This window comes from Halichondria panicea, chromosome 16 (assembly GCF_963675165.1).
Source record: "Halichondria panicea chromosome 16, odHalPani1.1, whole genome shotgun sequence".
Lineage (NCBI taxonomy): Eukaryota > Metazoa > Porifera > Demospongiae > Suberitida > Halichondriidae > Halichondria > Halichondria panicea.
Window position 1 is genome coordinate 1,161,024 of NC_087392.1, and position 12,747 is coordinate 1,173,770.

The following is a 12,747-nucleotide window of genomic DNA, read 5'->3' on the forward strand; positions in this document are numbered from 1 at the left end:
TATGAGGTCATGATGGGCTATTATATAATTAATGCAACCACATTCCTGACATCATGCTGTGGGATTGAGTGTTAACACTATGTTTGTTAAATGATAGAAACACACAATGTGTTAATATAACTGCAATGTACAGGTTTATTGTACACTATAGATCTATATACATGACACACAAATTAATAGTAATACACACTCTGACAACACTCAATTATAGATAGAGTTAGCATGATGTAAAAAGTCTCTGGTTTTCCTTGCTCTAGAGCGTAGACTGGCAATGAGCCGATGTGCTTCCTCCTGTACAAAGGGTGGTCATTAATGCATGGAGGCAAGGTGAACCCACTTACTGGAGTGGAGGGTGGAGTGCTCCTGTAGGGCTGACTGGTCCTCAGGGAATGGTCATGATGGGTGGCAGGGGAATATGGAGGAGAGAGGTTAGGTGGAGAGTGTGTGAAGTGGGAGGTGTGAGGTGTGTGATGCGTGTTACAGTGTGTGAGGTCTGTAGGAAACTGAACGGATTGTTTATACTGAGGAATGTGGGGCGTGTCAATATTTGATGACTGGGGGATAATGTTCTGTGCACGATTGCTTGTAACAGTACTCCGATCAGAAACAGCTGTTGAATTCTGAGACGATTCAATCATCTTCATTTGGGTCTCCACAAGGTCAACTCGAGCAGACATGGATTCAACAGTCCTCACTATATCATCGATACGACTGCTAATAGTCAATAACATTGCAATGCTATCATTTGAAGTCTGTTCCACATCGTTTGTCACTTCTTGATTTGTTCCGAACTGTTGGTGTGGATATTCCCTGGTTAATGCAGTGCCATCTGCGTGATTAGTGGTAGTGGTATATAGAGTAGTGGTCCGTGGAGAGGTGACATGCGTGGCTTGTGTATCCATGACAACAGAATTAGCGTTGCAGGAATTCACTGTAGCTCTTTCAGGTGTATGTGTGCATAGTGAGACTTGTGGGGAGGGGGGTGGGGTCATTTCAAGGTCACTAGACGGTGTGGCTTGATGGGTAGACACAGAACCGCCGTACATGGTGTGTAATGCAATGGGTTGAAGGGGATCACGGGGAGGATGTGGTACGTCAAACGGAGCTTCATAAGCGGGTGGAGTAGTTAGTTGGCTTTCCGCTCTCACAATCGTCACAATCGAAGAATTCACAGATGATTTGCTATGATCAAATCTCCTGCATAAATAAATTATATGTCAATCATACCTACACACAGGTACCAATTCGATAGCATTTACTTCTTTCTTGGCTGTTTGTCTGCATTTTCCTTGACTGTCAGCTGTTGATGCTTGGCCTGGGAGAGGAGCAGCACTTGTGTTGTGAGGATCACTTTCCGCTCAGCAAAACCAACAGACAGGAACTGTTCCTTACTCAGACGAGGATGATAGTGGAACACATCACGTAGTACCTGCAGATAGAATTAGAGTACTATCTATGTGATGGTAAACACCAACCTTGTAGAGTCCCTCGATAAACCTAAGGTCTGATTTGGCATACAACTCGTAGCCTTGTCTGGTCAGCCAGTTTGCCAGTGGTAGAGAGTAGAGCATGAGTGAGGCATGGAGAATGGGTAGAAATGAGGAGGGACAGCCCAGGAACAGTCTGTATACACATTGTACTCGCACACACTGTCATACTTTGTGACATTGGTACTATAATTATTATGCTTCACAATAGGCCTACCCTTGCAGGTTGATGTCCATAGAAAGTTTCATACGTTTTATCTCTCTTGTCAGTTTCATCAGATTATTTCTCAAGTCCCCAATTGTCTCCTTGCTCATAGTAGAAGCCATTATCTTTGCAGTGTTTACTTTTGTAACACTGGGTATTATATAGAATAATTGAATGACCTTAGACCTCTTCACTCTGATTGCAATTAGGAAATTAGGGGAAAGATCGTCGGAAGAAGTTGTTCTCTGTACCCAAACTTGATAAGGATGTTGAGCACTCGAGGAACAAAGACAGTGCGCTTGCAGAGAAAAAAAACTGGACTGGACTTCAGTGTGAAGGGTGGGAACGAACATGGCATCCCTATAGTAGTGTCCTGGATCAAGGAAGGTGGAGCAGCATGTAAGAATGACTAACTTTATGTTTAGGGGGGCGGGGCTCATCATGGAAATCTAAAATCACAGATTTTACAGTTATGTCGTGTCCTGTGTTCTGTAGCCACTCATCTTCGGTTGGGGGATGAGGTTCTGGCAGTGAACGGGCACACTCTGCAGGGACTGTCACACACTGAGGCTGTGCTTCTGCTCAGAGCAACTGGACCAACCGTTGTACTCAGAGTCAAACCAAACCAAACGCTAGAAGGTAATAGGCCTTGGTAGATAGGTATGACAAGCATTTGTACGAATCCTCTCAACTAAAGGTTATGTACAAATAGTTGTAATAGTTGTAATCTACACACATTGGTGTCCAGTATAGAAATTATAGCACTTCCTTACAGATTTATTTGTTTTCGTAGATGTGTTTTCATCAAACCAGCACACTTGGTCGGTTCCAGGGACACCTGTCAAGCTAACCAGTGACACTATTCTCCATCAAGCTACATCACCAGCAGCCACCAAATCACACCCTCTGCCCCAAGGTTGGGCGCAAAAAGTCGATCAAAAAACTGGGAGAGCATACTTTGAAAAGTAAGGATTGTACAGTCTCTATAATTATACACAATCATGTATTATTGCTTTTATACGTTTCAGTGAATACACACAAAGTACCACATGGACTGATCCATGTACTTTGACCTCTGTGCCGCTCGGAGAGTTCCAGTGGAATCAGCTACCCCCTGGCTGGGAGCGTTATTTGGACCACCAGGGAGATATCTACTATGTCAAGTAAGTAAGCCCTAATCCTTAGTAAATACTATTGCACATTGTATTCTGTAGCCATGACACCCAGACCACCCATTGGGACTGCCCCTGGGGGATGCGGCAGCAGAGGCAACTGGAGGAGTTGCGCACCTTTGTTCAGGCTGAAAGATACAAGCTAAAGGTGCCAATTAACTTAGTAATCACATAAAATAATGGCTCTTATATTAACATACATGCACACACAGGCTGATGAGGAAAAACTGAAACAAAACAGAGAGGCTTTGCTCGAGAAAAACAGAATGCTGGATGATCCAAATCTCTCCATTCCGTCTCCCCAGGATGATGCAGAAAATTTGGAAGATGATACATATGATCTTTATGATGACATTATCTTACTCAATGAGGAGGTTGAACTGTTGGATTTAAACGTGTGCAGAACGCGAGGTCACCTCAAGAAGCTCGGGGTCGTGCTCAGGCATGCTCAGAACGAGGATGTAGGAGAGACTGACAAGTACAGGGCGGCTGCCGAGTTAGCCGTTGCCTTAGTAACACAGTTTGCTAAGTATAAGAGCCTGGAAGGACAGTTGAACAAGCTGGTTGAATGTATTAGTGAGCTCCAAAAGAAAGCTGGAATGAATGCTACACCTCTCTCATACATGCTGCAGTTGCCACCTATCCTAGTGCGTTGAAACCATAGACCAACTAGTATGCTTTAATCAAATTTTCACTGTTTGACTTCCTCGAGATGTTTTGAGTACCCGAGCTAGTATTCTTATTCGTCCCTTAATATAATATATGTAGAGCACTGAAGAGGTGGAGGAGCTGGAGAAATGGTTGCATGTCCTCCCTGACAAGCTAACGGGAAAGACCAACTGTGAGATGAGAGTTGAGCTGTGCCTTCTTGAAGAGTGCTACACGTATGGTGAGGGTCTCCTGCACAAGTTGATGTCATTCCTCAGTCGAGCGGCTACGTCCCATGGTGGCTGGGAGAAGCTAATGGAGGAGCTAGCTGGTTGTGACTTCTCACCAATCAATGACCACTGGCTCAAAACAGAGTTTAGGTGAGGAATGCATTCGTGATAATTATTAAAATACTCTTTTTCATGCAGGGAGAAGCTACAGAAACTGTTAACATTTTGAATTCTTCAAGGAGCTAGAAGCTACAAAAGCTATTGACATTTTGAATTCTTCAACTTGCTTTTATATCTGTATGTTTAACTGGTCGATCATGACATGACTGTGTTCAGTACATTATACAATAATCATATCAAAATGGTACAAGAAGTGCAGAGCACACCAGTGCTATAAAAGTACAAAAAATATATGAGACATGCAGAGACAGACTGGCTAGGCCTCTATACAGTCATTGGAACTAGTGCTTCCAATGGATTCTAATGACTTGCGTTCAGGTCTAAGTTTGCCGTTTTTGCAATTAAGAGCTGTTTCAGTTTGTACTTGAGAGTCCTGAGATACACAGTGCAGTCCTGTCTTTCTCTGTCGATCTCTTGTCAACGTGTCGAATTTCTTTATCTTGTCACTGACTGATCCCGATCTCCGAATTAAGTGGAGCTCGTCTAGAGAATCAGCCATTCCATCATAGCTAGACGTAGAGGACTTGTGGTCCACACCTCCTCCTTCCGATGTTTTACTGCCTGAACTCAAGATCCCACTTTCGCTGGACGCATCGGACATCTTTCTGAGTGCGGTCTTCCCCTCTCCTTCGCCCAGACTGTCTACGCTCACGTTTGAGCCATTTGATATTTTCCTGACTGTTGGAATTGCCTCTTTCTTTCCCTGCTCCATCGTCCCCTCGATAACAATCTCTTCATCAGCCTCTGTGACCTCTTTGACAGGCTCCAAACCAGACAATCGGCGCATCGTGTCCAGGAACGGTGAATGGTGTTCATCCATTTTCATTTGAAGTCCAAGATCGTCTAAACAGTCATCTGGAGTGGAGCTACGAGAGTGACTGCTTAAAGAAATCTCAGACCCCACACTGTTTCTCTTGCTCGAACTGGGGGTGGGCGTGGCTTCAGTGATGTTAATTCCCGGTGTCAGTTGTGTTAAGGAGGAGAGTGGACATCCAGACAGCTCTTTGGGATTGGCGTTAGAGCGGATGGGAAATGTTGGGGGGAGAGATGGAGAATAAGGAGGAACAGGAGTACCTGGGGGAGTAATAGAGTTGTACACGAAGCCATACTGGACTTGGTCCGACTCATCGACAACTGGATTGATCTTGTGCAGTTTGTTTTCGGTCAGGTAATAGCATTTGACTTTATCGGGGACATTTTTAAAGTCCATAGCATCTCGAAACTCAAACACAAAGTTGGACTTGTCTTTGAGCAACCTATACAGTAAACAGATTAAAACATCGTTAATTACATGACTCGTCACTAATATAGCCTAGCTGGCCAATTAGTTTAAAATTACATTACTCAATTTATTATTACTTAGCAACATGGAATGCTGAGGTGGCATGCACACTACGACATGGCTACACGTACTCGTGTGTGAATTCTGTGACTTGTATTTTCCCGGGAGTCCCATTGCTCTCACAACGACTGGCCACGTTGACCGTGTTCCCAAACAGACAGTAACGAGGCATCCGGCGACCCACCACTCCGGCCACCACGTCTCCACTGTTGATACCAATACGCATCTGTTTTGTGTGTGTGGGAGGGGAGGTGGTGTGGTTATTGAAGGGAGCTGTAAATTTGAATTTGTACGAGATGCGTATGAAAGAAATTGAAAGTTAAGCACATTATGTCATGTGTGGTATGTATACAAGTACACGGTCAAATAGGTTAATAACAACAAATGATATGAGTAAGAGGGCGAAAAATGTGGGGGCTACTGTTCTTAACATAATGTCCATTTCGAATAACAGTTATGACGGAAACTTTTGAATTGTTGATACAATGAAATACACGTGTTTGCACATTCAATACTTAGCGGGATGTATACAAGCCACTTCTTGCAGACAATACTGTTACAAGGTGCACCATGCAAGGGATACTAGAACCTACCACTAATGGATAAATAAAAAGCACCATGGGTGCTGATGCCTCGGTGGAGGCACCAAAGCTACACGACATTAATCTGGGGGGCCAGACCTTTTCTTTTACGCAACTGTTGTACATGAGGGGGATGGGGGAGTGGTGTGCGATTATGAAATGGAGCAGTAGATTTGAATTTTGTATGAGATGCTTATGAAAGAAATTGCATCTTAAGCACATGTGGTATGTACAAGTACACTGTCAAATGGGTTCGTTAATAGCAACAAATTAGGTGAACAATGTGGGAGTTACTTGTTCTTAACATATGTCTATTTCGAATAATAATGTTATGACGGAAACTAGCTTTGAATTGTTGATAAGAGTACGTGCGTTTACACTTATAGTGGGATATATACAAGTCACTCTTGCAGACAATACTGTTACAGGCCACTACATGTTAAATCTACCATTACTACAAGCCCAATAACCACTTCAAGGTATACACAAATGTACATACATGTAATTACCTAATAAATGTGCATGTGATAAAGTCTGACATACCACGATGGGCTCGTTGGTATCAGGCCGGTTGACTTGTTGACAGTAGTGCATCATGTCCAGGGCCTGATTAGCCACACATTCAGCATGTGTAGGGTCTCTCTCGGGGAGCCCACCAACCACCATGTAGGCATCACCAATGGTCTCAACCTGAGGTGATTAAGTGCTAATTAAGTGGTAAAATTTGTAAGGTTTGTAGAGTCTAGACCAGGACCACATACATTGAGGTTACACGGTGTACATGCACCACAAACCACTACGTAACACTTAACAGGAGCTATCAAGTTTCACTTGTTGAAAATACATTGTTAAAAGGTGCCGATGCTTCTATTCATTACTTCCAGTGTAAGGTGGTGTGGGGGCGTGTAGAAGGAAATTAATGGCATGCTTTGAATACAACAACACTAGCTCAATCAGGTATCAATCCTTCCCAATATTTTATATTGGAAGAGAATACCATAGAACTAGGAACATACCTTGTACACGTTGTTCGGCCCGACCACTTGATCAAACAGAGAGTAGAGCTTGTTGAGCATGTTCACAATCTCCATAGGCCCAGACTGAGTGCATATCCCCGTGAAGCCCACTATATCTGAGAACAGGATGGTGACTGACTCAAACCTCTCCGCCTCAACCATTTGTCCTGCCATGAGACTATCAGCCACGCTAATGGGGAGCATTTGGTGGAGAAGGTTTCTCATTCGTCCTTTCTCTTCCTCGAGTGACTGTTGTACCGCTCTCAGCCGCATCACAAGATCCTCCAGTCTGACAGCATGGTCAAATTCAGAGGCAGCTGCTTGTCTCATCATGAGGAGCCCTCGGGTGGCATCGTGGACTGGGATGTCACTGAGATACAATCCCTTGTCTTCCAAATCGTCTAGACACTTGACGTGGGGGGAGCAGAGAAAAAGCATGGCCTCAGGTTTCTTGTCATTGATATGGATCATCTGTCCTCTCAGTCGCATGTGCTCCCCTTCAACCATGCCCAATTTGGTGAGGTTTATGGTCATGTTGGCCTGGCGAGTCGGGACCATGATGAAAATCGTGTTGATGTGAGCAAGAATATTCTCAAAAGTTAATCGCATCTTGGGTCGTTCAAATTCAAAGAACCTGTCAAGTTTGACCTCGTCTTGCTTCAAGGCCGGTAGCACCACACTCAGTGACGAGCCAACTTGAAGGATTTTCATGTCATAGTCGAAGACAATGTGAAATGGGAAAGCCTTACAGAACGTCTTTGAGCTGACTAATTGCTTATCAGAATATGCCATTGAATCTTCTGGGACCTTTTCTGGGCCCCCCTGATGATCAGAATGCACGGCAACTTCTCGGATGGAAAATATAGAATGGTCGCTTCCTTCGTTACCTTTCTTTGTGACTAGTTTCATTTCGACCTCGACGGAATAGTACTCCCTGGCAACGGACTTGACAATGCCCATAACCACCCCCTCAAGCCCCGGCCGATCAGAATAGTAGTGAAGTAGAAACTCAGAATTCTTGAGCCCAGTGGTGCATCTGAATGAGGGGGCCTCCATGTGCGGGTACACCATTGAGAGGTGGTCGTGGAGGGCATCCAAATTGGCCAAAAAATCTTGGAGAGTTCGACCGAGCAACCGTAGCGTTTTGGCATATCCAGACTCTTGACACCACAGTAGAAACTGTTCTCCAAACATCTCCAGCAGTGTGTCACCATCTAGACCTGTGTGAGTGAGAGGGATGGCAGGGCCGGGGGTGATTAATCTGATCAAGGATACATACTCTTGACGACATACCTAGTACTTCAACGGCTGCTCCTACCACGCTATATGTGTCAGAATCCCTGTACACTGTGTGCTCTTGAAAGGAGTCTTCAGCCAGCATCAGATCAGCATATGCCCTGTACATGATGAACATATAATTGTATATGCACAGAGATTGAGTAACAAGTCCCATCTATTAGATCTATTTCATTTTAGCCGCCCACCCACCAAAGCAACGTGAGCTCAACACAATAATTACATATATGTAGACACCAAAACACTATAATTATATCCAAGCAAAAACCACCCTTCCATACACCAAACGTGTAAATTGAAGCGTATAACTCAAGTGCTACTCTTACCCATTAGCTAATTCAAGAACAGAAGACTAAACAGAAGGGTGTCACACATTTTGAAGCCTAGTGATTATAGCCTCACCTGACTTCATCCCATTTCTCCACACCAAACCGACGGATGATGAGTTTCTCCAAGGCAGAGTTCACAAACCCATACTGTACGGAGACGAATTGACAAACACACCAGTCAGTGATCACACACTTAAAAAACCCCCAACCCAACTATCCCACACTCAGTATCAGTATCATATACATAAAATCCTACAGACCCAAAGTATCACACACACACAGGTACTTCACTATCTCATACTCTGTAGGGCCTCTAACAATGCCTGAATACAGAGATATGTTCAACGGTAATCGTTTAATATACAAGTACATACGACCTTAGGAAGCTTTGCACAGTGTATTCAGAGGTGATATCATATGAATGAAAAGGAAGGAAACTGCTCTACGCATGATAACTCTTGCAAATGGACCTTAAACCAGTAGGGGTCAGTACTACACCTTTATTTAATACCCACGCCTCATATCCAGCTTGTTTACACGGCAGAGTAGAGGTCTACATTTACAATCGCTTACCATGGCTCCAACAATGTCCGCTCAAATGATCACACACGTCTTCAATCAACCTATTCGAACGAACAAAGAAACCTCATAAATATCTTCAGCTAGCTTAGCACCTATATCTAGTCAGAAACAAAGTATATGATACCACCTTGGAGAGTCTTCTGCATGGCATCACATGCATGATTGTACAGCTAGTGTGTGTGTGGCCAGACTAGATTTGCGGGCAAGATAACACTGTTCTATTCTGCACCTCTAGCTTCAAGTATGACCATCAAACGTACCTGATTTTCTTGAGAAGAATTTGCAGCTTGTCAATTCTACCTGTAGCTATTATTAAATGTACGTATGTAGAGATTGACTTGTACTTGTACTAATGAATGTGTGGCCTGTTCTCTTACAATTAACTTGAATGTGTTCGTGACGTAGGCAATGAATATGATTAAAGGATGGAACTACCATTACACATCCTGTATGTGGTGCGCAATGAGTTTATAATTACACAAGTTCATGTTAGCCACTTCCTTTTGAACTTTATGTCAAGTGTGTGGGTGGACAGTAAGCAAAAGGATATGAAGTCACAAAGATTTAAGCAATAAAATGATTTGTAAAATAAATGACTGTTAGTTGGCTTTTTAGCCTTGGTAGTTCAGTTTCTTGATATTTCGTTTGCATTCTATAGGCCTTGCTCGTCTGCATGGAGGAAAAATATAGAGTACTGTATTGAATATTAGGGACATACCTGGAAGGGTCGATAAGCTGGTAGACAGTCCCTGTTTTGGCTGTAGGGGAGGCATTTGATGTAGTCAGCACGTAGAGCTCCCCATCTTCATCCTCTCCAAACGACAGAATGAACTGTGACCTCTCTGTTCCGACAAGGTCTCCAGTGCACAAGCCCTCTCCACCCATGCACAGTCGACTTCTCTCCCATCCCTCGGTCGTCTCTCGCAGGGCAAGCAGAGTTCTGTAAATGGACCAGAAATGTGCTGACCTATTGTGGTTATTGTCTGGTTGCTACAGGGAAAATTCACACTTTAATAATTAGCTACAGATAACAGAGTGCCTGCAGGCAGTGCACAGCTGTGGAGCAATGCAGCAGGTGGGAGAGGGTAATGCCCTACATAGCTATGCAGTGTGAATGATCAAAGCAACAAAGAAGCCACATAACCGAGGTGCTAATAATAGTCAGTTCAGTCAATATTTGCACTTGACTATCGTCAAAGAAATGATTAAGCCAATCAGACGACGGTCTGAGAGGACAACAGTGTACCTACTTCCTAAAAGGACACACTCATTCGAGGAATTTCACTCATGCCCTAAACTGATTTCAAACTATTAGACGCAACATGATCCTCCCAGTGCATACAGTTTCTATAATTACACACATGTACGTACATTCCAGCTCACCCAGTTCCGTAATCTCCGTAAACATAGAGTCCTCTCAAGTTTGGAAACAAACATCCTCTGTACACATAACCTCCAGTCACGGACACTCCAACGGACTGGTGGTCATACACATCAATAGGGGAAATCACATGACCCACTATAGTAACAGGTGTTGTTTACACTGGGAGGCCATACATACGGCAACTCACGGCTCTCTTGAGAACAGAGATCTTCATCGAAGCACTGGTTTCCTTCGTATGCCCGCCACCCGTAGTTCCCCCCTGCCTCAATAATGTCTACCTCCTCGTAGCTGCTCTGCCCCACGTCACCACAGAAGACACGCCCCCTACCTTCTCCAGTGTCTCTGTCCCCACGGTCCAAAGAGCATCGCCACGGGTTACGCAGGCCGTACGCATAGATCTCAGGAAGCCCACTAGAGTCGTTGACAAATGGATTATCAGTAGGGATAGAGTACTCCTTCCCCGGGTCCTTATGATCCACGTCTAGCCGCAGCACTGACCCTAACCACGTTCTCCTGCATGCATGTGCAAGATGATGTGATGCACGTATGAATTAACATTAACACACACACACACACACACACACACGTTGTGAAGTGTTTGTTGCCAAACAATGATGCAATAATTATTACCCAATAAATTCCCCCTATTATTACATCAGCTCACGTGTTTTGGCCATTGCCAGGAGTACCAAACGAATCACCAGCCCCACCCCCATCTCCGAGGAACACCAGGAGATAACCGTTCTTGAAGAGCAGCTGCCCTCCATTGTGGTTTGACCGAGGTTGTAACAGTCGCAGGATCTCACGCTCTGAGTTAGGATCAGCCACATTGCCATTTCCTGTAGGTAGATAATACAAAATAATTAGTTCCTGGTTCAATATAACCATAATTTAATAACCATAATAAAAGTACCGATTAGCTGGTTCTTTTCGAGGAACTATATTTCCCGATTTTCGCGAATTGACCTCGAACCTTAAAAATTTGAGAGTGCCTCGAAAATTTGGGAATCGTGATTTACTTTTGGTATTGAAAGACCTCTCTACTGTAGAGGTGTGGTCATTTGAACCTCTATCCTTAGTTTGAGCAATCTGCGAAAATTTAGTGTCTCGAAAATAACTCGCTATACGGTATTTTAGACTCCAAAATTGTCCCTCTTGTAAAAAGTCAACCCTGTACTCACTCACCTGAGCTGACGGTGAGCTCAGACACTCGACTGTAGTGCTTGTTATTGATCAGTACAGAGTAATAGACAAAGAAACGACCGTTCTCTGTAAACTTCGGATGAAAAGCCATGCCCAACATTCCTCTCTCGTCACCACGCCTACTGGAGGTGAGCACTTTAGACTCAATATTCAGGAACGGCGAAGACAACAAAGTGTTATTGGACGTAAGAACTCGGACCACGCCCACCTGCTCTCCGATAAACATCCTCCCAGTATGGTCTCCACTATGTACAGCAAACACCGGATTTCTTAGCCCTGTAGCAACGGGCAGAGCACACAAGCAGTCGAGAGTACCATTTGTATTCACTACAGAGCCACCTAGCTGTGGTCCATTGAGTACACGGGGATAGCAGTACGGGGACTCGGTTGGGATCACTTCAGAGCAGAATTTGATCGAGTCATTCACCAGAACTTCGTGAGAACTGGGGTTTTTTCGGAGTCCGAAATCATACGTTTTCATCTTGTACATTCTGAGTAGGATTCGTCGACAGTGTTGGTAGGCCTCCTGACAATACTCCCTGCAGAGCCATGGGAACTTCCTCCCATCACGGCTGTCCTCTATATCAAACAAGTGTGCAGCATAGGGGGAGCATCTAATGCAGCTCACATTCCGGAGATACGGCTCACAATCTGGGCCGAGTTGCAGACCAGCCCGCGTACGAGTGAGGAGGTGGTCCACTCTCTTGCGAGCACGTCTGTCCGTCACACGCCCACAGCAGCCGAAGTCTTTGTACTCAGTACAGTAAGAGACCTGAACAGGAAAACAGTTTGTTTAGTTTACAACATAGTGATTATTACATTAGTGCACGCATGTTTGCATACTTGAGAGTCCTCATAAGGTGGCTGGAAATCAAGGCATTGAGGGTGTGAGTAGGACAGTGGAAGAGCTATCAATGGAAGGACCACCAATAAAGAGAGAGGTTTCAACATCTTCTTATTTCTCACTTACTTTGTGCTATGCTTTGTGTTAGTTTGATGGTGCCATAATTTATGGCTTCTTCTTCCTTTTTTGTATAATTATTAGATTGTTGATTCCTTACCAAACCCTTGGCTCGGCTCAAGATGAGAGGG

At 44.2% G+C, this 12,747-nt stretch overlaps 4 protein-coding genes across 6 annotated transcripts; 1 reads left to right on the forward strand and 3 right to left on the reverse strand.

The window, feature by feature from the left end:
- Positions 1-64: 64 nt before the first annotated feature.
- On the reverse strand, positions 65-1,866 carry LOC135350232 (uncharacterized). Of its 2 annotated transcripts, none has more exons than XM_064548969.1 (5): positions 1,705-1,866; positions 1,476-1,623; positions 1,260-1,429; positions 342-1,197; positions 65-291 (listed from the first exon to the last, which is right to left on the reverse strand). In XM_064548969.1, the coding sequence occupies exons 1-5, from the start codon at positions 1,812-1,814 to the stop codon at positions 202-204; spliced, it is 1,374 nt and encodes a 457-aa protein (XP_064405039.1). In that variant the 5' UTR covers positions 1,815-1,866; the 3' UTR covers positions 65-201. The 2 variants fall into 2 exon arrangements, with proteins under 2 accessions (XP_064405039.1, XP_064405040.1); XM_064548970.1 differs by having other exon boundaries at positions 1,476-1,649; positions 1,705-1,865.
- Positions 1,867-1,905: 39 nt separating this feature from the next.
- LOC135350238 (uncharacterized) lies at positions 1,906-4,063 on the forward strand. The gene is made up of 8 exons (XM_064548978.1): positions 1,906-2,091; positions 2,188-2,331; positions 2,486-2,657; positions 2,721-2,855; positions 2,907-3,012; positions 3,077-3,511; positions 3,633-3,892; positions 3,941-4,063. The coding sequence occupies exons 1-8, from the start codon at positions 1,959-1,961 to the stop codon at positions 3,969-3,971; spliced, it is 1,416 nt and encodes a 471-aa protein (XP_064405048.1). The 5' UTR covers positions 1,906-1,958; the 3' UTR covers positions 3,972-4,063.
- A 10-nt stretch (positions 4,064-4,073) lies between these two features.
- On the reverse strand, positions 4,074-9,474 carry LOC135350216 (guanylate cyclase soluble subunit beta-1-like). Its single transcript, XM_064548949.1, has 8 exons — positions 9,329-9,474; positions 9,060-9,109; positions 8,560-8,633; positions 8,155-8,258; positions 6,862-8,081; positions 6,389-6,535; positions 5,336-5,490; positions 4,074-5,178 (listed from the first exon to the last, which is right to left on the reverse strand). Exons 2-8 carry the CDS (start codon positions 9,060-9,062, stop codon positions 4,179-4,181), a joined length of 2,703 nt encoding a protein of 900 aa, XP_064405019.1. The 5' UTR covers positions 9,063-9,109; positions 9,329-9,474; the 3' UTR covers positions 4,074-4,178.
- A 77-nt stretch (positions 9,475-9,551) lies between these two features.
- On the reverse strand, positions 9,552-12,701 carry LOC135350229 (HHIP-like protein 1). Of its 2 annotated transcripts, none has more exons than XM_064548966.1 (7): positions 12,499-12,701; positions 11,638-12,427; positions 11,117-11,291; positions 10,640-10,965; positions 10,452-10,587; positions 9,787-10,008; positions 9,552-9,737 (listed from the first exon to the last, which is right to left on the reverse strand). In XM_064548966.1, the coding sequence occupies exons 1-7, from the start codon at positions 12,604-12,606 to the stop codon at positions 9,680-9,682; spliced, it is 1,815 nt and encodes a 604-aa protein (XP_064405036.1). In that variant the 5' UTR covers positions 12,607-12,701; the 3' UTR covers positions 9,552-9,679. The 2 variants fall into 2 exon arrangements, with proteins under 2 accessions (XP_064405036.1, XP_064405037.1); XM_064548967.1 differs by lacking the exon at positions 12,499-12,701 and having other exon boundaries at positions 11,638-12,234; positions 12,284-12,425.
- Positions 12,702-12,747: the final 46 nt, after the last annotated feature.